Genomic DNA, 24,412 nt, shown 5'->3' with positions numbered 1-24,412 from the left:
TAAATTTTGACATAAACAACTAATTCCTTAGACTCATCTTGAAAATGGAATAACATAGGTAAAAAGGAAGCAAAATTTTATATGTGTTGTGGAACTCCAAGACTAACTTTATGCTTCTCGCAGTAGTACTTGAAGTTGTTTCCTGCAGCTTTGCCAATAATGCAGTTGATCATTAACTTTTTCAATTTCATTGGCAAAAGTAGAATTTCACTATTGTTTTGCAAATGTTTCATATTCAATAACTGTCTGTCTACTTGACTATATATATCTTGCTAAACTCTAAGTCCCTGGAAGACAGGATTGATTGTATCTTTTTCATTGTTACATCAGCCATATGTAATCTAGCGCTTACTTAAGGCAGTTGCTCATATATGTTCATTAAATGAATATATTTCTCTGAAAACTAATGAAGTTGAACAATGAGGCTGAATATATGGTTATTAGCCACTTGTCTTTCTTTTTTATGAAGTATATGGTCATTTGAGTTAAGGGGAAATAAGGCATCATGGCAGACCTACACATATAGGATGCAAATAGTTCCCTTTCTTTAGTTTCTCTTAGCAAATTGGATTATAGTGGAGTAATTTTTTTCAGGAAGTATGTGGATTGTATACTGCCTAAGTTAGTGTACTTATGAGAATATCTTTCTCTTGCTTTCAAATGTAAATTCCACCCTGGCTCGGGCAGAATTCTAAGTTATATCCATTCTACTAAAATCCCTTGTGGCATTGAAGTATATGGAACAGAAGTCTGAGGACAGCCTGATCCTATTATCTTTGTAGAAATCCAGTTTTATCAGCTTACATGCTAGTAATTACACCCTAACCCTCCATGGTGTCACAAGGGAGTAAGATATATGGTCGGGGATAATGACATGAACGAAATAGGCAGGCTTGCCCAGATGGCCAGGCAGGAATCCTGGGATCTGGTTGTGTGACATGAATCTATGCAGGGGCTGGCTCTGATTTGTTGTCATTTGATGGCAGCGGTCTGCTCCAGCGTAAGTGCTGTTGAAATGATCCTGAGTTCTGTGGTTGGCCAAAACAACAGCCCAGCACCAGCATCTCAAGAATCCTCATTTATTTGTGCCTTTTCCATTGGCCTGTTCCAAGGAGGCTGGGCCAGAAGACATACTGGACACTCAGTCATCTCCATCTCTCTTTTCACGGGATGAAGTTGCCTCTGGTGTCCTTACGCAGCCCTCCCCGACATGGTCCCCCTTCATCAACAGCCTTCCAATCTGATAAAAGAAAAAAAACATGGACAGAGGCAAGAGCCAACTATCAGCCCCATCATATCTGAATTCTACTATCTGCCTCAACAAAGATAATCACAAATCTGTTTTGCTATAGTTGCTTAAAATGAAAAACTATATTATAATTTGTATAACTATATTATAAACTAGCCATTTAGATCTCTGTAGGTAATAATGTTGTGCTGGGGAAACTAGAGTTGATTTAAGTAATTTTGCAGTTACTGTTAATGTCTCTTATGGTTATATCATGCTTTCTCAGCCAGACTGCAAGTTTCTGGAAAGCAGGAGCTATGTGTTTATTTTTCCTGTTTTCTATAGCATCTAACCCAGCAAGTGACTTGTTATTAGTAAGTTCTTGCTACAGATTTACTGATTTGCTTTATTTTCTTCCACTGCTTATTGTGCAGGACAGAACTTACAAAAAGCGTGGTGCTCCCTGAATTAATAGAACTCTCTAGGGATGAAAGCAGCAGTGTGCGGCTTGCAGCATTTGAAACTTTGGTTAATCTGCTTGACGTATTTGATACAGGTAAATCTTCATGTGGATGCATCTTTGCTTCTGAAAGCAGTGCTTTCCCTTAGGTTTTGTATCACTAATAAGGAGGAAAGATAGGTGCAGGACAGGGTTTCTTATGCTAAGTTTTATGATGAATGTTCAGTTTCGCTTCCTGTCTCTCTTTTTATGGCACTTTATCTTTTCGTGCCCTCTCTGTTGCCCCTTTTGCCCTCATAGCACCCCCAGTATTGCTACATATTCCGTACCTCTATCTTTTCTCTCATCAAAATTTAACTGACCTGTGTGTAGGACTAAAAATTTGGCTTGGTCATTAACCTTTAACTTGCTCAGCTAATTGACCCTAAGAAAGATCTTGATTAAAGCAATATTTAAATTAGTTTCCTCTCCTTAATATTTTAATGTTAGAAATCTCATGGCCCACAGGAGAAATTTGGGATGGGGAATTTGAGTGGGAATGGGTAAGGAGGCATTTTTTAGTATTGTGCAAATCAAATCACAAAGACAATCAGCTGTTCTGCTCAGTACATGACTAGACTCTTGACTGATGCTGGACTTTGGTTTATCAGTAAGCATTAACCATTTTGATAGGATGGAATTCAGAGGGGTAAATGTCAAGTACTTGGGTGCAAAACGCTATTGTATAATTGCAGGATCAGAGTTGCTTGGGTTAACAACATTTTATCTGAACTGGGAGAGCCGTTTAAGGATTATTGCAATGTAGACAATTATGTATGAAGTTACACAACAGTCATTTAGGCTATAGGATGAGTCTATAGGAGTAAAGGAGGATAGGCCATAGGAGTAAAAACTGCAATGCACAATGAATGGCCGACGGACTGAATGAATCTACTTGTCCTAATAATGAGGCACCCCCAGGCATCCAAACTAGAGACTGGACATCATCTTTGATCTCTTCCCCTTCTCTGCTCCACACTTGGTTGTCACCAATTTGGGCCTAACCTGTGTTCATGGCTTTATTTCCTGCCATTCTTTCCTACTTCTCTGGTATCTGGTGATCCAGCCACACTTGCCACTATGTTGGCATTCCAAATTCTTTCACGCCTTTAGCCTTTCTACATACCCTTTCTCTCCCTATGTTTTTTTTCTCTTTCCTGTATTTTTCTCCTAGCCGGCTTCTCTTTCTTCAGTGCCCAGATCAAATATGTTTTCCTCTCTGATGTCTTTCCAAATCCCTTATACTAGGGATTGGCAAACTATGGCCCATTGGCCAAATCCTGCTGCCAGCGGGTTTTGTCAGTGAAGCTGATTGGAATATAGCCATGCCCACTTGTTTCTGTATTGTCTGTAGCTATTTCTGTACTACACTGACAGCGTTGAGTGGTTTGGACAGAGAGACTGCAGAATCTAGAACGTTTACAAAAAAGATGTGCAGACCCCTACCTTAGACCAGCTATGAAAATGTGATCACTGTCACATTGTCTGGTGATATTTTTTGCGTTTGGCTTCTTTGCTGGTGTGAGTTTCTCAAGTTCAAAGGTCATTTATTCATCTTTCTACTTCTATTTAATATGATTGTTTTATAGAAATTTAACAAATGTTTATTAAATTAATGCCATTTAGTTAAGACAGTAGATGTGGTACTGAAATGTGATGATAGTAACAGTAATAATAATACTAATAAGCACTTAGTGTTTTCACATCCTTAATAAAGTAGTAATTTATTTCTGGAAGAATAGGAGAATTATGGAAAATGCAGAGAGTATTTAGAATCAAGACTTAAATATTACTAATCTATCAGAAACTTCTGACTTAAGCATACATACTAAAAAAAATCAACTTTTTAAAGAAGATTCATTTAAAAAATAAAAGTGAAGAAATTTACTATACAGAACATATCACCAGTTAACTTAATTTCAATCAGAAAGCTGCAGCATGGTATGAGATGTATGCAAAAGAGAGTCAGAAAGATTTTCTGTGTCTGCTTCTCATCTGTTGATATTAGTGGTATTAGAATTCTTTTAGTTATTCAGACTCAAAACTGTAGTCACCTTAGCTTTTCAATTTGTAATCACTATATTCTATTCCCTATGGCCCACAGTGTAGGGTCCAAATCCCTAAGCCTGGCATTAACGTTTTTGATATTTTAAGCTCTCTTCTGATTTCTTCTTCACCACATACCTCCCTCATGACTAATTTTCAGATATTTCCTATTACTACATGGCTAACATGGTAATCTTTCTTTCTGGAATTTGTGTATATGTATTAATTTCCAAGTGTGCAGTGTGGGCAATGGATCTAAAGTATGTTTTATTTTGTTTTGTTTTCCAGATGACAGAAGTCAAACTATACTTCCCTTAGTGAAATCATTTTGTGAAAAATCTTTCAAAGCAGATGAATCAATTCTCATTTCGTTATCGTTTCATTTAGGAAAACTGTGCCATGGACTATACGGTATGATGCATCCTAAGAAATTCAAGATTATAGATATTTTTTTCCTTTTTCTTCCACCTCAGCCATTAAACTTCAGCTCTTCAGTTGTAAAATCTATCCTTTAAGTGTGTAAAATCTTAAGCGGTCTTAGAATTTTGATAGCATAATTTAGAACACATTTAGGAATGACTTTTTCGCTACTAGAACTTATTTGAAAAACAATGATGGAGTGAACTAGGTATAGCCCTTTAAATTTCTGAATATTTTATATTTATGTAAAAGTTGCTATATGATAATAGATGCTCAGGTATATTAACTATTGGTGCATAGTAAGTATACTGTTATTAACCATTTGTTGAATAATTAACATATCATGTGAAAAGTTCAGCTTAGAATGTAGAATAATACCCATAACTCTTGGCATTTTGAACATATTACTCAGCTCTTAGCTTAGTGTAATAATGTAAGCATCAATTAATTATAACCATCTACCATAGTAAAACATCTTTTAATGTGGATTGTAGACTTTTAATGGGCGGTTGAAAAAATGTATTGCAATATGTAATGAGTTCCTAGGTCCCTAAGGTAGTTAATGAATGTGGAACCAGTCCATTGATCAAAATATTTTGAGTTTACTTTGCCATCTTTCAGATTCGAGTTTTAAGCTCCTCTGCAGACACATATACATGTCTTTTCTGCAGGCAAGTTTTGAATATTTACCATAATTTTAGTATTATAGTGACTTGTTAGTGGTCTACAGTATGATCTATGCTGTAGAAATTAATGCAGGCATAATTCCTGCATTGCATAGTTTATACTACTAAAATTAAAATATTATTAAAATTAACATAAAGTGAAACAGTAGACCCATTGGATTTCTTCATAATTGTTACTCTTTCCTCCTTTTTGCTTTTATTTATGATCGCTAACCATTTATTTAAATATTTGGTTCCAATTACGTTTTTATTGTACTTTTCTCTTTTTAATTTTTGTTTTCAATTAAGGTGTTGAGCAAAGGTTTTACTTTGTTTTAGGAATTTTTACTCCAGATCAGCACTTGAGATTTTTGGAGTTTTATAAGAAACTTTGTACATTGGGTTTGCAACAAGAAAATGGACACAGTGAAAACCAGTTTCCTTCCCAGATTCTAGAGCAGGAGAAGAAATATATTTCAGTGAGGAAGAACTGTGCTTATAACTTTCCGGTAATAAATTATGTATTTGTGTTGACTAAGCATTTTGATTATTACTTAAAATTATGTAAATAGATAGCATTAAAGAATATTGCCATTTTTGATACTTGGTGCTTAGCAATATGTCTGGTATATACAGTAGGTACCAAGTAAATACTGGTGTCATTTATATTTACCTCTATGTGCAAATTAGAATTATATGCATGCATTTGGATCCTCCAGATATGATTTCTACCTAAATTATGACTCAGAGGACATGATTTCAATTTAAGTGAAATGGTCATAGTAGTAGGTATTGATCCATGTTTTTCTCTCCTTTCCACTCATCTTCTCCCTTCCACCTCCACCAGGCCATGATTGTTTTTGTTGATCCTAAAAACTTCCACATGGAACTCTATTCTACATTCTTCTGCCTTTGTCATGACCCTGAAGTACCAGTCAGATACACTATTGCTATTTGCTTTTATGAAGTAAGTCTGAAGAAGTCATACCACTTTACGTTTGTTGTTAATTCTGTGTACACTAGATAATTTTTGGATATTCTGTACACTTCTGTTTACAGATATGTTATAAAATATAGGTTCCATATCTCTTTCATATTCTAGTCCTAAATCTTATTTTAAAATTCTCATATTTTTTTAGAATGTTTACAGAATTCATTCACATAAATATTATATTTTTATCATTTATTAATCCACTCATTCAATATATTGATACTAAGTGCTTACCTTAAGCTGACATTGTGGTGTAAATGTGGGTGCTGCAGATTTGGAAGTAAAATCAGTTTTTATATGCTTTATAATATTTATATTTAAGTTTGTACCTAAGCTTACGAACTTGAGAACAAGTGGAAAATTGAGAGATTGGTTATTTAAATTTATTGTTTTTACTACAAATGTATCATATTTTTGAGCATAGCTTTTAGATTCAATTATTATAACAACTCTCCATAATGTAAACGCAAAAGTGAGTTGAAACTTTTATGATGGATTTAATTAGCTTTTTAACCCTTGAGGCTGAAATTTGGGGCATGTTTCTTGAATGATCGCAGTAAGTATGTACATGCTTATAATTGCGGTAAAACATGTATAAACTATAACTTGTCCACTTCAAAAATGTCACATAAAAGTCTCTTTACGATTGGCATAATAAAATATTTCCTTTCTTTGTAAGAGGTATAAAAATTTTGTTATCTTCAACGAGAGTTTTTCCTCCCCTGCCTTGCACTGTAGTCCTATGTCAAAGAATTGTTAGATTGACTGAAAGTGCGTAAGGTATCCATAGCATCATTATAAACGTTACTTACGATTCTGTCAGCTGTTGAGTGATAGTCTTTGCTTCTTTTGAATAACATTTTTTTCTGGTATGAATGAAATAGATGTTCATTGTGCAGAGCCTAGGAAATATTTCCTTTAAATGGTATAATTAATTAACATAATTCCAGCATTGCACAATTAAATCATTTTGAAAATATATGTATAGAAATCTGTTTTTGGAGGAGGAGAGAAGGCAGAGGGCACTGGCCAGCCGAGTGATAGGAATGAGTGGAAATCATGGATCTAGTTGTTTGCTGGATGACTAGTTTCCTTATTCTCACAATCATACTATGTACGTAGGCTAATAATGATACTCAACCCCGGTCTACACTGGTGGATTTAAACTTTCCTAACAGTGTTATTGTTAGGTTCCGATAATTACTTTAGTATGTTCTGACTTTATTCTTGTTTATTATTTTGAAAATATTTCCAACAGGTTAAAAGCAACCCTGTAGATCAAAGGTTTTAAAACATTTTCTTTAGTAGGAACCCTTTTTTCAAACAAACCTTTACTCAGAAGCCCAATATGTAAATAAATAAATACATAAATAAAGGTGAAGTGGAAACTGGTGAATCTACTGTTGTGTTTTCCTGGAGGGGAAAACAATACTTTCACAAAGGAGCTGGATTAGTCTAGACTCTCCCAGCTCCTCTCAGGCTGAAGTCTTTGATGGAAAAGCTTTCAGTGTTTTGCTTGCTTAGGTGTTCTCTCCATCACCATGTCACTTAGGCCTTCAGTAGAATTTGCCTCTTTGGGAAGCTCTGAACCTGGATACTGCTTGTGAGCCTGGGATATCCTGTCAGACCCTGATGGCTGCTCTTAAGACTTCCCAGCATAAACTAGAGGCATCCATGGCCGCATTATTGCTTGTGGTATCGAAGTTATGACTGATAAGTTCATTTTTCTGCACTTTCCACCCCTGTGTGTTCATTCCCCACTCTCATATGTCATATACTCCAGTGTGTTATGAAGCAGACTAAAAAGCAGATTATGTATGCAATTAATTTTTCTAGAAATCTAATTTTAGATTTATGTTGTAACCTAATTTCATTTTAGAAGAAGTATCTAACAGGGATGTATTTTTAAAATTATTATTATAACCTTTATATGTCTAGTAGTCTCAAATCTGAGAGACTTTATTGCTACATTTTAGGTGTCTAAACTTCTGAATTCTGGAGTATATTTAATACATAAAGAACTAATAACATTATTACAAGACGAATCACTGGAGGTAATATCTTCTTACTCTTTGACTTTTACTTCTTTTTTTGTTAAGTCTGACTATATAAATGCCTTTTTCCCTTCTACTTCTTGGGAATTGAATGAACACTTTCAGCGGACTAGCCCTAGAAGTTTCAAGTCAATGTATCACTGTATCATAGACTGGAAATTGGGAAGATCTTCAAAAAATATTAGGTTTTAAAATATATTCAGCTTTAAAAAATATATGTGTGTATATTTGTTTGTTAAGGACAATTTTGGAAATACCAAAAAGTAGACAGACAAGAGTGCCTTTAGTTCTAATCACTGTTACTATGTTATCTTTTTTTCATTTTTTCTATATAAATGTTTTTATTTTACACAATTGTAATCATATGATATGTCACATTTTATATCTTTTTTTCTCATTATTTGGGGAGTATACTTGTAAAAGATTTGAAATACTTTATCTTGATGCTATATTTAGTATATCCTAAATGACTATTAGTTTGCTAATGTGCAGCTCATCAACATTAGTCATGAGTGAGGGTGTTGTCTGACTTAAACTCTGCTTTTCAAAAGGTGTTGAGAACGTTAGTTGTGTAGAAGTAGCTGTTTCAGATGGAGACTATTTGAACAATATCAAGAGGCAGATATAATAATCTCTTTTGATAGTTTGCGAGTTTGATAGTGATAGGTGTTCTGATCAAGGCAGTTGATCATGTTTCTAAGACCCTCCAGCAAGAAGATACAAGAAAAGTAAGAAACTAGACACCTCCAAAATGTTGTTTGGTAAATAACACTATTTCTATGTAGTAATTGACATGTGACATTAACTAGTCTGAAAAAACCGTAGTAATCACTGTAAGAGTAATCAATATCTCTGTTAAAAGGTACTAGATGCTCTTATAGATCATCTTCCAGAAATCCTGGAACTCATGTCTGCTGGTGGAGAAAGCAGTGCCCAAGAAAATAAGGTAAATCCCATGTATCAAAACGTCTCTGAACATTGTATTACCTTACACTACAGCGTTGTTGGTGAGGAATCAATAAAAAGGTGTATGGGAAGCATTTAAAATAGTGCTTGCTACATAGCAGGTACTCAGTAAATGTCTGTTGGAGTTTGAACAGCTTGAATTTCCTCCTCAATTCTTATATTATCATGATTCTTATTTATTGTCCTTGGAGTTGACATTCATATTTCCAGTTTTTGTTCACATTAATTACAATTCCAAGAATAGCAACTGGTGAACAAAAGGATAGGAATTTAGAAGGTCAAATTTGCTGACAGTGAAATTTAATAAATTTTACTTTAATTAGAAGCGTTGTGAGTCCCAATCGCTATTTCAAAATTTTGTTTCCAGTAGTTATAAATTTTACTTATGGATTTTAAAAAAGTATTTGATGTAATCAGATTATGATCTCCCTGTGACAGCTGAGGTGATACCCGAGTTCTGAAATGAATGAGAGCATCTCCTCCCCAGTGTGTTGTTAGCTGACTAATTTGACTGAAGGCTGCAGTTGATTTATTTGTCACCGCTTCTTTTGGTGTGTTTTCTTTCTCAGTTTTCATCTCTGCCTGACTTGATTCCGGCACTCACAGCCGCGGAACAGCGAGCTGCCGCCTCTCTGAAGTGGAGAACTCATGAGAAGCTACTACAGAAATATGCCTGTCTGCCTCATGTCATATCAAGTGACCAGATTTATTACCGTTTCTTACAAAGAATGTTCACAATCATGATGACAAATGTGAGTCCAATACCTTTTATCTTCTTTCTTTGAACTTGCACCTGATTTTGGAATTGCTGCCAAATTTTTACAGTCTTGAAATAGTACAACAAACTCAGTTCACTGCATTGTGCCTGGAAGGACGTTATCTTGCCAGGTCCCTGAGGAGGGAACTCAGGTTTCCCTTAGCTTCTCCACTAGTTCTCCCTTTGATCATCTTCTACCCAGCTGGAGAAAGGAATGAACAGGTGGTACCTTCACTTCCCCTGTGTTTCTGTACTGCCAGGGAGAGTGTAAATAGACTCCCTTCAAACTTGACGCACTTCTTCTCCGGGGGAAGGTTGACAGGAGCCTGTGATCTCGACTGCGAAGTGTGCCTTCTGCTCTTACGTATGCTCTTACGTGTCATGGCCTCAGTGCCTGCCTCAGCCCTGCCATTTTGCCACGGCCTCCCGCAAGCCCCTTAATGTTACTTTGGTTACTTTTAAAAAATAATCCCTAAAGAGGGGCTATGTAACAGATAAAGTTTATACCAAAAACATGGATGCCCTACTAAGGATCATTTTAAAGTCAGAATCAAAAGCAGGGGGAAAAAAGAGTTATGCTCAAACTTCCCATAAGTAAGTTGTCTGCCTTTTTCACAAGAATTTCCAGAGAGGATTATTTAACCCACAGTTTACTGTACACTTAGTGTGACATCCTATTACCAGTTTTTGAAGTAAAACAATTTCCATATAATGTGTACATTTTAGAAACCATTAAAAAAGTACTTCAAAGTCTCATTGTTCTCAATAAAAGGGAGGTAATGAAACCTAGCCGCCGTTTCAAAACCCAAATCAGTTTTAGCTTTAAAGCTTAAAAAGAGAAAACAAGTGACAGTACTGGTATCATTTACAACTTAGATAGAAAAAGCACAGGCATGCATTTCATGAACTAACACTTCTACAAGCTTATTTCACGTGTCAAAGTAAAGCCTAGAGGATGAAGGTTACCTTATAGACACAATAATCTTAACAAGTGGTTTTGACGACAGTAGCGTCCTCATCAGAGGACAGTGCGTGAGTCCTCTGTGATTCCTGTGTGATTCCACATAGGAATTTCACACAAAATTGAGCAGAATTTATTAATTATTTTATTCAGAAATTGCTTTTTTGAACACCTGCTATGTGTCAGGTACTGTTCTAAGACGTAAGGCTGCAGGAGTGAACAGGACAGAATGCTGCTTTGATGGAACTTGCATTTTAAAGTGGTGGTGGTGTGGGGAATGATAGATAATAAAATAAGAAAATGTAGTAACAGGTGTCAATAAATGCTATGCAGTTGATCTTAATTGTTTGTATCAGCCGATTTACTTAGTAGGCCTGTTTGTGTTTAGAAACTAAGAATGATAATTATTCCACATTTTTAGCTTCTCTTATTGGAAAGAAAAATGATTTACAATGTAAGAGTGTGAACAAAATACTTTTAAGCCCAAGAGATCTGTTTTCTGTTTTCTTTTGCAAGGAGGTAACTCCACACTTAAAAGGAGATACATGATTATAGAGCACACTATCCGTGATGAAAGAAGACACATGTATTTGGTTCAGTTTTCTCTGGAGAAAAGATTATGTTTTCAGTTCCTTATCTAATGGTCATAATATTCATTCTTTCATTCATTTAACAAAATTTATTGAACACTTACGACATGCCAAGCAGTATTCTGGATGCTAGGAATACAATAGTGAATGAAAGAGACAAAGGGCCTATTCACGTAAAACCTTACACTCTTTTGGAGATAGGCAGTCTACCAACACGTACACATAGCACGTCAGGGCTGGAAAGTACAGTGAAGAACTGTAAAGCAGGGCAGAGGGGAAGAAAGTAATTGCGGGCAGAAGGATGCTGTTGTGGATGTGGTGGTCTGGAAAAAGTCCTCTCTGATCAAGTGTGCTTCACGCAGAGGCTGGAACAAAATAAGAGAGTGACCACGTGGATGCCTGAAGGGCGAGTGGGCCACACAAAGGGAACAGTGAACACAACTGTGTGATACAGGGACCCTTGGCTGTGTGAGGAGCAGCTAGTCATGGTGGCGAGTGGTGCGGAGAAAGGAGGCTTGGAGGCCATGGCGTGGAATCCAGATTGTGTTCTCTGTTGCAAGGGAAAGCTTTGGAAGGTTTTGAGTAGAGGAATGACATAAGCTAACTTTTTCCTCCTTTTGTTATGAAAAAGTTTTAAAGGTACAGAAAGGCTGAGAAAATATTACGATGAACCCTCATATGCCCATCACCTAGGTTTAACTATTGTTAACATTTTGTCCTGCAGATGCTCCTCGACTTACGATGGGGTTACATCCCAATCCGTAAGTTGAAATGCATTTAATACACCTAACCTACCAAGTACCGTAGCTTAGCCTCGCCTGTTTTAACCGTGCTAAGAACACAGACGTTAGCCTTCAGTTGGGCAAAATCATCTAATGCAAAGCCTATTTTACAATAAAGTGTTGAATATCTTACAATTTACTATGTGTATTGCTTTCGCATCATTGTGAAGTTGAAAAATCCTAAGTCAAGCCATCATAAGTCGGGATTGTCTGTGTTTGCTTTTTCTATTTCATTGTGGTGAAGAATTTTAAATGATAGATATCACTATATTTTGTCTCTAAACATTTCAATACTCATTTCTAAAAAAAGGACATTCTCCTATATAATCACAATACAATTATTACATTTAACAAAAGTATTCTTTAATGTCATTTAATATCGAGCCTTATTAAAAATTTTACCAATTATCTTCCAAATGTGTTTTACAGTTGTTTTATTCCATATAGGGTCCCATTAAGATCCATATATTGCCTTTAGTTGTTACATATCTTAATTCTCTTTTAATCTAGAACAGATTCTCCTCTTCCTCTTTCCCCACTTTTTCTTGATGTTGAATTTGGAAAAGACTTAGTTGTCCCGTGGAATATTCCAACTCTGTATTTGTCAGCTTGCTTCTTCATAGGATTAATTTGTTCATCTTTTCCATACTTCTTGTAAACTAGAAGTTAGATCTAAGGGCTTGCTGAGTTTTAAGTTAAACATGTTTGACAAGAATACTTCATAAATGCTGCTGTGTAGTTTATATTGCATCGTATCTGAATGGTGAGTATCTGTAAGTGAGCTAAGGTTAGCTGTGCAGGTGATGACTGCTCTAATTCACTTCAAAATTATGAGCGCTCCCTTGTGATTTGCACTGTAATCTGAAGCTGACACCCAATTTCCCACCCACCTTTTACCCATTAATTTTAGCATCCATTGATGATCTTTGCCCGAGTCAGTTATTTCGTTAGAACTTGCAAGAGTGATTTTTAACAATTCTATCATGTCTTCTACATTTTGATGACATTCATCGGTGAAGAAATGTCCTTCTTCATCTGCTTAGGCTATTTGATTACATTGAAACACATTTCTGAATGTAAAGATGGGATTAATTCTTAATTCTTTCCCTCTATCAATTTTCAGAGCCAGGAGTTGGTGCAGTAGCCACTTTCAGTGGTAACAAATGAATTTTGTTTTTGTCTCTCTTTTAGATTTCATTTTTTATTAAATAATGTTTTAATCAATTACAGTCATTATTTGCTCAAATTGTTACAACTTCTTCAAGCTTTTTTTTATGTGCTTTTGATCTGATTACATTTATCTTTGATTTCTGGCCCAAAAGATAACTTACCTTTCGTGATATATATTATATACTGTGAGGTACAAAATATACATATTTTCATATGACTAGTTATATGTGCATTTAAAATTCTGTTAGTATACACAAAATGGAAAAAAGAATAATATGCTTTTATTTAGTTCATTTATCTAAAATTCATTTTTCTTAATTCTGGTGGTATTTCTGTTTATGTATATTTCTTAAATTTCCTGTTTTAATTTATAGTAAACGTTCTCTTTTTCCATTCAACAGATTAAAAACACCACCCAGAATAATACCCAGTACAATGGAAATAGCTTGTATAAAATATGAGATGAGGTAGCAGGCAATACTTTCTTAGCAATGTAAAGTTCTACTTGCATTTCAAGATTCCCCACTATAATAATCTGAAGCTTCAAGAATTGAATATTATGATATTTATGTGTAAGTCAAGGCGGTGAACATGAATTTATACTGGACACAATATATCTGGTTAAGAGATTTTTCTCTAATAAATAGCTTGAACCCAAACCCAGTAAAGATGGATGGTTCAATTCATTGAGAACTAAGGTTCTGCCCAGTGGTATGACAGAATTTCAAAGGACAATGGAGTTTTAAACACTGTAAGAGTGATTGACATGGTGTCCTTTGAATTCTAAACTTTATATGTGTCATGGACTAGGGACCTCAGTGAATGACATTGAGGTTGAAGAGCCAAAAGTGAGACAGAAGGATTGAAAAATATACGTGATCATGGGATCTCAAAATATTTTATTTAGCAGTGGCACGTTTTTGGTGATGTACCTGACACAAGGTATGATCTAGCAAATGTTTGTTGAATAAATGAGTGACAAGGTCCAGGGAATGGCTAAGAGAATCGGTGGCTAAGATGTATTTGGAGAGATTGTCACGTAAGATGAAGTGGCAAGAAAATGAGAGTTACACATAAATCAAGTCTGGAGGATTTGCATATGACTATGCCACATTAAATTAACTTTGCAATGTGATGTGATAGTTGATTTGCCTGAATCATATTAACATTAAATTATGAGGGCACTACGAGAGGGATATGAGCTCAGTGATTTGAGATGCAATAACTTAAAATTGGTTTATGGGGCCAGGTTATGTAGAATATATACTATTATACTAGTTTGATTGTCTTTCTTATTTCTTTAAGAATGTCTTACCTGTCCAAAAGGCAGCTTCACGAACTCTATGCATTTTTCTACGTTATAATCGTAAACAAGAGCAGAGATATGAGGTCATTCAAAAATTAATTGAACGTAAGTAATCATTGTCTCTTATTTTGAAAAGAAAAAGAAAGTAAGCAAAGGGGTTGGCCTTCGTTAGAGCTGACTTATATTATGTACCATTTTGCCACGATTTGCCACTAATAATCAGGCTAATGTTGGTAAATACATAGAAGGTGTTTGTATTTGAGTTTTGCAGGTTAGATTTTTTTTGTGGTTCGTTTTAGAAATCTTTATGACAGAATCAGATCTGTGATGAATGAAAGTAATAATTACTTGGGGCTTTGTGTGTGTGTGTGAATTTCTACACTTGAGAGATTAAAATATGCAGACTTATGTTGAATGCCTAGTTTCCACCCTGATGAAATAGAATTTGGAGACTAAAATATAGGCAGAAGATCCATGAATCTAAGCATTTATTTTATGTTCCTATTTTCAGTATTAACAGACTGAGGATCTTTTTTTTTCCTTGAATAGAGTTGATACTATACATAAATGTGAATCTGGTGAGTCTAGGTGGTTTATAATGTTAAAAAAGTCAAGTTTGTTACCACATGCAAATTTGTTTTAATTTGCTAAGGGTCAAAATTGAAACAAAAACCTTAAAAATGTTCATTCTCGAAATAATGGCCCACACTTATATCTACTTAGTGAATTTGTTAATTATTGTATACTTGTTTTGACCATAATGTCTTAAAGCTTTTATTAAAGTGCTGTCCAGCATAGGCAGGTAATGCGATTTTCTGGTTATTGGAGTTTACTGTTTTAACTATGGATTGTCACTTTTCAACATTTAGAGTACATAAAATTTCATTTAAGAAAAATTTTGCTCAGTATACTTTAATCTTCTTTTAGTCTATTTCAATTTGATTTTCATTTTTCAGTGATAAGAATTCACATTTAGAATAAAATTTATTTTGAAAAATTCTGTTTAGTTTTAAATACTAAGACTTTTGCTTTTGAATATTTATATAATAAAGGAGAAAATTATCCTTTACACATTGAATTATTTCAACAATACTATGTTTACATATGACTATCTACTTCAAAACATTTTTTAAGGAAATGAGAAGAAAACAGTTCATTTGATTCTTATAACATTTTGAAGTTATATAGACCTGCATTTAAATTCTAGCTCTAAACTTAACTGCTCTGTGATTTTAACCTCTCTGAATTTCAGTGTCCTTATGTTTTAGGAGGAATAAGTTAGGAAGGATATGCTTATCTAAATGGATTATTTTCCAGGATTGAATGAGATAATACATATAAAGTACTTTGTACATAGGGAGTGGTTAAAAAATAATAGATATAGTCAATATTTAATAAATGCAATGTTTAAGAAATTTTTATCTGGTTTTTGAGGTGTTGTTAATTTGGAGGTCTACAAATCTGGGGTATATAATATGATTTTTTTCTCCTTTGTATTTGCTAAATAAATTGTGGGTATAAAGAAACTTGACATGGATATAGTGTGCTTGATTTTGCCACATGTAATTTCATGTAGGAAAAATTAAACTAATGACAATTGTGTTTGTTTCTAGAACTAGGCCAAGGAAAAAGTTATTGGAATAGACTTCGATTTTTGGATACCTGTGAATTCATCATAGAGATCTTTTCCAAATCATTTTTCTGTAAATATTTCTTTCTACCTGCTATTGAACTGACACATGATCCAGTAGCGAATGTGAGGTATGGTATCAATTCAAGCAAATATTTGAAAAAATGGTATTTTTAATGTATCTACTATAATGAATCTATGTAAAATATTTTTCTTAATCAGTTAAAAAAATCAAGTAAAGAATTTACATTTGCTTTGAAATGCTCAGTAGTCTTAATTGATGAGTCTTAATCGGACTTGGAAACATACCTTTTTAACACTGTCTTGAGTCTTTTATTTATTGGGCTGAGAAAGCAATACGTCAAAGCCAGCCTGACATGCTTCTCTGGCCACTTGGATATACACAGTGGCATCAAGAGAAAATGGAGTAGATATTCTTAATTTATCTATCTTCTAAGACTAAAGAAAAACAGTTTAGAATTGGCTTGGAGAAGATCTGTCTATTTTTAGCGCCCCATTTATTCAGAGAAGTAGGGCTGCTTCCCATTCTTTATCTTTCCTTTTCCAGTGCTATCTTACATTTTTGAAATCCAGTAGATGTTAATTGGAGTTGATTGATTAACTGTTCAATTAGATGGAAAAGGTCTGGAAATGGTTTGCTTGGAAATGGAAAAAAACAATAAATATATTTTGTCTTCTTTTTTCCCTCCTCAAATAAGCATATTGTTTCTTTTTTTTTAAATTGTGGTAAAATATACATAACATAAAATTTACCATTTTAAACATTTTTAACTGTATAGTTCAGTGACATTAAGTACATACATACTATTTCTTGAGAGTTATTTGCATGTTGCATAATGAGTTGAAGAGAATTTTGACAATTTTGAACCTCAGCTGTTAGATTTCTGTGTTCTATGCTCTGTGTCTGTTCTGAACTTGACTTCAGATCTGTAGGAGGGAAAGACACAGTTAAAGTCAGGTGGCCATGGTTTCCCTGAGCAGAACTCCAGAACTCCCTGCTGAGTTTTCACATGCTATCCACACCGATGCCATGTGACATAGATGCATCTTTTGTACACAACTGACATGAATTCTCATTACACATTGTAATACTTACTAACAGGAATAATTTTCAAAGCAATAATTATAGACTGATAGTGCTACTGCTGAGAGAAAATATACCAAGAAAAATTGTCAAAAGATGTTGAGAAGTTCAACTTAAGAGTTTTGTGAGCACTGTGCAAGGGGAACAAATCCAGAGATTAGTTTTTGTTTTGCATCTTGAGTGAGAAAATGCAGAAAGTCCAATTGCTTTGGCTTCAGTATTTTGTGCATCTTCTCTGTGCTATATATATAAAACAGGTGAGGCTTCCTTGATTTGAGATTTAAAGTAAATTTAGAGAACCTGTTGATAATTCTTAGAATTTAGCTCTTGCTAAATAACTAATGGATCTGACCATATTGTTAATATTTTGCAAATTGAAGTTGTGATTCTAGAAAAGCAGCTTCCAAGTGATGAATTATCACTTATGAAGCAGTTGACAAAAATTATTTGAACGGAAATGAAATCATCTCTACTCTGGTCAATGTGACTAATAAAAAACGTTGACTCTAAGGAAAAGCAACCTGCCAATTCAAAAACCAAATGTAGATTAATTGAATATCACGCTATGACTATTGGCAACGTTTTGGGGTAAAAGATCATTGTATCACAATTTGTCTTGGTTCCCACTTCCTGCCTGGGTAGCTGCCAGCCAAAGAAATGGGTCCAGCAAGACCATATACTAACTGGCTTTTGGGCACAAAAACTATAGAGATACGGAGATAGAATGGAAGCCACCACAGGCAAGGGTGGTAGGGTCATGCAGGTTAGGAGGAGGGTTTGTGGAGTCCCACTGCCTGAGCTGATTTCCAGCTCTACACTAGCTGTGTGTCTGTGAGCAAGTTACAAAACCTCCCTGTGCATCCATTTCCTTAGTACCTAATTCAGATTGTGTGCTGAGGAATAAATACCAGAGCTAATGTACATAAAGAGTTTCACTTATCATAAAGGCGTGGCCCCTAACCTCAAAATCTTTATCGTCTCTTGGGCCCAGGATCCTCATACAGATAAGTCATTACTATAGTAGGTGTAGCTTTTGCTGAATATAAGTTTTCTAGACCTGCCTTGGGTTATAAAGAATGAAGTATACATAGACTGTTGTTTTTCCTTAAGTGAATGTTTAAAATTTAAATCCAGAGTCTAGAAAATATTAAGGCTGCAAAAAAGACTATTGGTATTCAAAGGAACCTTCTCCTGAGCTTCGAGAAGTGGAAAAAATTCTCTTTGGGGGAACTGAGACCACTTAATTAGAGAACATATCAATAGGCTTAGCACTGTCCATGGTGAGCTCTGAATGAGTTTGAGACCATTACAGCTATTTACAGAGCTGAAAATTCTAGTGGAGGAGCTTTCCCCTTTTTGGTTGAATAAAAAGCAAATTTTTGTTGGATAAGGAGAATTCTTAACTGAAGGAACTGAAAGCTCAGCTGAGAAAGCGTCCTGGAAATTCTAGGCATGGGACTTAGCCGACCCAAGGTTTGGTACAGAAGTAAAACAACTAGATGAATAAATGAATACAGCAGCCATAAAACAGACAACCGCCTAGCGTCCCTGGCCAACACCAGCCCTGGCAAAGCAGTAGAGTTTGAACTTAGCAAGGCAGAACTTTCCTCTGTACCACCTCCTCCTACGAAGGTTTTCTGCAGGTTCCTGGGTTTCCACCCCCTCCTGGCATCCTCAGTCTGCTCATTGCTTCCTTATCAGCCTAGTCTAGACTGTGACCGTGTCCTAGACTCTATCCTTGGATCTCTTCTCAAACTGCACCTCTGGCTTACAAACTGTCTGTCTGTTGAAGATTCCTGACTCTGTACCTCTGGCATAAACATCCACCCTGGACAGAAAACTCATTGAGCCAACTGCCCACTTAGCATTTCCATTGAATCGTGTCTAATAGACTTCATCTGTCCAAAAGTAAACTCCACCTTCCTCATCTGCACTTGCTCCTGTGGTCTTCTCCATCTCAGTAAATAACGGTTTCATCTTCCCACTTTCTCAGGTCCAAAACTTCACTCCTTTCCATCATTCCCTCAGGGCATCCTGTGCTTGCAAAATATTTTCTGAATCCAACCGCTTCCCACCACCTCAACTGCTAACACTCTGGTGCAAGCCACCATCATCTCTCGCCTGAATTATTGAGTCTCCTCTATTGTTCCTTCTTCTGTCCTTTACCACCTGCAGTCTAATCTCAACACAGTAACCAGATGATACTTTCAAAACGTCACGCGGGGGATCCTGCTCGCTGCGCCATTTGTCGTGCGGGAGACCCTGGTCGCTGTGCCATTTGTCGTGTGAGGTGGCCTGTGGGGTCTCTGCTCCTGCTCCCCACATAAGAACACAGGATATGGCTAGGCCAACAAGGAACACCAACGGAGCCATAGATAGGGGAGTCGTACCACTATAGTCTCACTGGAGGCAGGATCCACACGACCTGCAACCTGCTGTCCGCTTCTCTGCCTGCCAGTCAACCTACTGACCAACCAGTGCAGCCGCAGCAGTTACATCAGTGGCTAATTGGCTCACTGGTTACAGCTGACGGCCAACTAGTCACAGCTGACGGCTGTCTACTACCAGCACCTTTCCACGTGAGGCCGAGAGCCTGGAAACTGCTCTCTGGGACTCTGTCCCCACAAACATTAAGTCCGATCATTTCACTGCTCTGCTCAAACCTTCTGTGGCTTCTCATTGCACTTAAAATAAAAACCAGTCACCAAACAGGGGCCTGCAAGGCCCTGAATGAGCTGGCTTCCTTCTGTCTCTCAGATCTCCTGCTAATCCACTGTGGCCAATTGGCCAGTTTGAGCCAATTTGCTAATTTGGGGCAACACCTAGGCAAGCCCCGCTGTAGGATATTTGTGCTTACTGCAGCCACTGTCTGTAATTCTCCAGATACTCACATGGCTTATTCCCTTTTTCTTTCTCTTTTCTTTTTTAACGTCTTTGCTTAAATGTCATCTTTTCAGTGAAACCTTCACTGAAACGCTCTCTGACCACCTGTTTTTAAATTGTAACTCCCCTCCTCAGGTACTCCCTCATCTTCCTTCCCTGCTTTATTTTTCTCTAGAGCACCTACCACTGTCTTGACAGACATTTTGCTTAGTTTGAGCAGAGAATCTTGTTGGTTTTATTCACTCTTGTGTTTTAGCACCCAGAAAAATGAATGCTTGACTCATAATGGGCACTCCATAAGCATTTCTTACATAAAAAATGAACTCTCAGGCTATGTGAAGCTTGAATTTTCTTTTATCTTCTTGCTGCTGTTCTCTAATTATTAAGTTTCAATTATAAATTTACTCAAAAGTAAATGCTATCTAATTTATTACAGAATGAAACTTTGCTACTTGTTGCCCAAAGTGAAATCTACTCTGAAGATCCCTGCAGATAAGCATCTACTTCAGCAGTTAGAAATGTGTGTGAGGAAACTCCTATGTCAAGAAAAAGATAAAGACGTTCTGGCCATTGTAAAAAGAGTAAGTATCACGCATGCCCTGACCTTTACGTTTCTTGCGTTAAGATAGTCTTAAGTATATCGTCACTATTTTAGCTGGATAGGATGGCACCAAGTGAAGATATTTATATCCTTGCTAGAGGAGTAAGAATTAGCAACTGATTTGGCTGATGTCTGTTACAATTGGATATGAAAGTTGGCACTGAGATATCAAACTTTTATTACTAGAAAATATAAGCTCCGTGAGAGAGCTTGGCATAGTTTGGGTGCTCAATACTGTTCCACTAATAACGAATACTTCATTAATCAGATTTTATTTATAAGCCATTATAATTGGAGAAAACTGTGTTGGTAAAATTGATAAAGTCACATTTTATAGAAATTTAGCCACGGAAGGGCCCTTGAGTTAATTCCGTGTCTATTTGGCTTTACAGAAGCTCTAGGCCTAGAAATATTAAATGTCTACTCAAGATCAGATGAGTAAGTGGCAGAAATAGGGCTAGAATATTGCTCTCTTACCCTAAGAGCATTCCTTTTTCAATAATGTAACATCGTATCTTACGATTTTTTAGTCTGTGATCTTATCCTATGGATTGTTTGGGAAAGTTGGAAAATTAAAACAGTAAAAATTTTGGTTTGTGAAGTCAAACCATAAATACTTTAGTCTTCAAAAACTCTTTTTGCTGAATATAAAACTAATGTTTTTATAATGTAAGGTCAAGTAAAATTAAAGTGGTTGCTTTTATGAATCTGAACTTCAGGACACGTAGTTTTTGAGCACTTATTTGAAATAAGAGAAATTAATTTATTAATGTCTTAAATAATGTAACATTGATGTGAGAAAAAAAAGAATCCTTTGTTTTTTTTCTTTTCTATAAATCATTGCCAGATGTCACATGAGGACTTTTTAATAATGTGATTTGATAACTTAGTGTTAATTAGCATAATTTTATTTTACTGAAATGTGAATTTCTCTTCACCAACTGAAATAACCAGAAATACCCAGAGTCTGGACATGCATCTAAATTTACAAACATGCATATATGTATATACACATTTGTTTCTACCAGATATTTCAGACCTTGGGATTTAATTCCAAAAGTTTAGGTAATGAAGTTAACTTGTCAAACTAATAAACATGTTACGTTTATTAGTTAGTTAGTTACGTTTCTGAAAGAATTTATTAGCTTGAGATAATAAAAGCTAATCCCATAATGTATTACTAACCTACAATGGATTATTCTAGAGTCCAGTTCTTATTTTAAGAAGTCAATCTGTCCCATGAAAATTCTGTAGTATAATCTTATTAAACTGAGGTGTTGGTAGGGGAAACTCTGAGGAAGCTACACAAAGCTTCGGGATAAAAATGGAATAACTTACTCTAGTCAGTTTTATAAGAGGGGAATTAATTTTATTTAAAAGGGATATTTCATTACATAACATTTTTAAATTTCCATAAATTTCAACATAGAAATAAAGCTTCAAATAAATATTAGGTTTGTGCAAAAGTATTTGCAGTTTAGAAGGTTGAAAATAATTGTAAAAACCGCTCGATTACCGTGTTTCCCCCAAAATAAAACCTAGCCAGACAATCAGCTCTAATGGCGTCTTTTGGAGCAAAAATTAATATAAGGCCCAGTATTAGATTAGATTAGATTAGATTATACCTGGTATTATATTATATTATATTATATTATATTATATTATATTATATTATATTATATTATATTATATTAATGTTATGTTATACCCGGTCTTATACTATATTATATTATATAAGACCCGATCTTACATTATATTATATAAGACTGGGTCTTATGTTATAGCAAAATAAAACCGGGTCTTGTATTTTTGCTCCAAAAGATGCGTTAGAGCTGATTGTCCGGCTAGGTCTTATTTTCGGAGAAACACAGTATGTTTGCAGCAGATAGCTTTGGCATATGAATATGTAGATGCACTTTATTTTGGTTAATAGAGTTCCTCCTGTAGAGATGTACTGTCCTCTGTCAGAGACAGAACGCTGGGGTAGATGGATTATTGTTTGATCAAAATAATTTGTTTCAGACTAACACATTCTGAAAGACAATACTAAACTAAGAGAATGCTTAGAGAATAAACTCTTTTCTGTTGGTTAGAGTGTCATATGATCATAAGTTTCTGTGGAAAGGAAAGGAATTGAGAATTTTACGTCAAATGATAGATTGCTTCATATATATTTAGTTAAAAGATTTCTTAAAAATTCAAAAATTATATTGTGTTTCTGAAAATTCAGAAGAGTGAAACTGGGAATTATTAGAAATTCGTTAAATTGCATGTTTAGTATTTAAAATATTCCTCTAGATTTGCTCTTCTTAAGGTTAAAAAACATTAAAAAGTTTAAATATATCCTGACATTAATATATATATAGGTTTACTCAAAATACAATGTAGAATTGAGAAGAACTTCGAAAGTTTTCTGGTTGTCTTCCACACAGTGCAGATGTCTCCTATTTGAGCCTCCCTCTGGAAAAAGAGTCTTTTTTGAGAAATGATTGGTTGATTTAATTTAATTACTGCTGAATAATTTTAAAACCTTTCTTTACAGACTGTGTTAGAATTGGACAGAATGGAAATGTCTATGGATGCTGTAAGTCATTCTCTTTACCTTATGTTGAAAGGAATACTTAAAAGTTGGCAGATAATCATCATCAGTGTTTCACAATTTCATTTTAAACTTTAAACTTAGTTTCAGAAAAAGTTTTATGAAAAAGATTTGTTGGATCAAGAGAAAGAAAGAGAAGAACTACTTCTTTTGGAAATGGTATGTTGTTTTTACACGCATACACACACACACATACTTGTTTCTGACTAATATTAACTGTGCTTTGTTATTAAACCTAATAAATAATTTCTTTCAATTTCACACAACGTTTTTTCTTCCTAAATGACTAAAGAATCCTGATTTTTTGAAATCTGTTATTTTATGAACTGTAAGGAAACTACATTTGAGAGGCTTTTTAAAAAAAATGTTGAAGTATTATTGACATACAGTTATTTAAGTGTACAATTTGATGAATTTTGACATGGATATATCCATGAAACCATCACCACAATCAAAATACCAAACATTTCCATTCCCTCAAAGGTTTCCTCATGCCCCTTTATGATTCATATCTTCTACTCCAGTCCCCAGAAACCACTAATCTATTTTCTGCCATTATAAATTAATTTGCAACTGGAATTTATATAAATTGATTATATATTATGTAATTTGTTTTGGTCATGCTTCTTTCCATCACTATAATTTATCTTGATATAAAATTTAGAATCAATTTGTCCATTTCTACCGTGTTTCCCCCAAAATAAGACCTAGCCAGACCATCAGCTCTAATGCGTCTTTTGGAGCAAAAATTAATATAAGACCTGGTCTTATTTTACTATAATATAAGACCCGGTCTTATATAAGACCCGGTCTTATATAACACAATATAAGACCGGGTCTTATATAATATAATATAGTATAAGACCGGATATAATATAACATAATATAATGCCGGGTCTTATATTAATTTTTGCTCCAAAAGACGCATTAGAGCCGATGGTCTGGCTAGGTCTTATTTTCGGGGAAACATAGTATAAAAAGCCTGCTAGAATTTTTATGAGGATTGTTTTAATTAGGATTGATCTAGAGATCATTTTGGAGAATTGCCATCTTAAGAATATGAGTCTTTCTAATCCATGAACATTGTCTACCACTCCATTTATTTAGCCTTCTTTACTTTTTTCTCAGTAATTTTGGTAGTGTTAAGTGTAGAGTTCAA

At 35.0% G+C, this 24,412-nt stretch overlaps 1 protein-coding gene across 6 annotated transcripts in view; it reads left to right on the top strand.

Annotated features, from left to right (window-relative positions):
- The window catches only part of PPP4R4 (protein phosphatase 4 regulatory subunit 4), a 100,867-nt gene that overhangs the window by 63,597 nt on the left and 12,858 nt on the right, over positions 1 to 24,412 (top strand). For 4 of the 6 annotated variants that reach the window (XM_074326992.1, XM_074326993.1, XM_019745808.2 and 1 more), the window contains 12 exons: positions 1,663 to 1,784; positions 4,062 to 4,184; positions 5,198 to 5,367; positions 5,706 to 5,825; positions 7,826 to 7,903; positions 8,766 to 8,849; positions 9,439 to 9,621; positions 14,435 to 14,540; positions 16,049 to 16,196; positions 20,490 to 20,634; positions 23,197 to 23,238; positions 23,338 to 23,412. In XM_074326992.1, the coding sequence (XP_074183093.1) occupies positions 1,663 to 1,784; positions 4,062 to 4,184; positions 5,198 to 5,367; positions 5,706 to 5,825; positions 7,826 to 7,903; positions 8,766 to 8,849; positions 9,439 to 9,621; positions 14,435 to 14,540; positions 16,049 to 16,196; positions 20,490 to 20,634; positions 23,197 to 23,238; positions 23,338 to 23,412 (1,396 nt within the window). The remainder of the gene's footprint in view (positions 1 to 1,662; positions 1,785 to 4,061; positions 4,185 to 5,197; positions 5,368 to 5,705; positions 5,826 to 7,825; positions 7,904 to 8,765; positions 8,850 to 9,438; positions 9,622 to 14,434; positions 14,541 to 16,048; positions 16,197 to 20,489; positions 20,635 to 23,196; positions 23,239 to 23,337; positions 23,413 to 24,412) is intronic. The other 2 variants (XM_074326994.1, XM_074326995.1) reach the window with 2 other exon arrangements.

This window comes from Rhinolophus sinicus, linkage group LG03, assembly GCF_036562045.2.
Source record: "Rhinolophus sinicus isolate RSC01 linkage group LG03, ASM3656204v1, whole genome shotgun sequence".
NCBI lineage: Eukaryota > Metazoa > Chordata > Mammalia > Chiroptera > Rhinolophidae > Rhinolophus > Rhinolophus sinicus.
The sequence above is the reverse complement of the archived record's forward strand: the minus strand, read 5'-3'. Positions and strand labels throughout refer to the sequence as shown.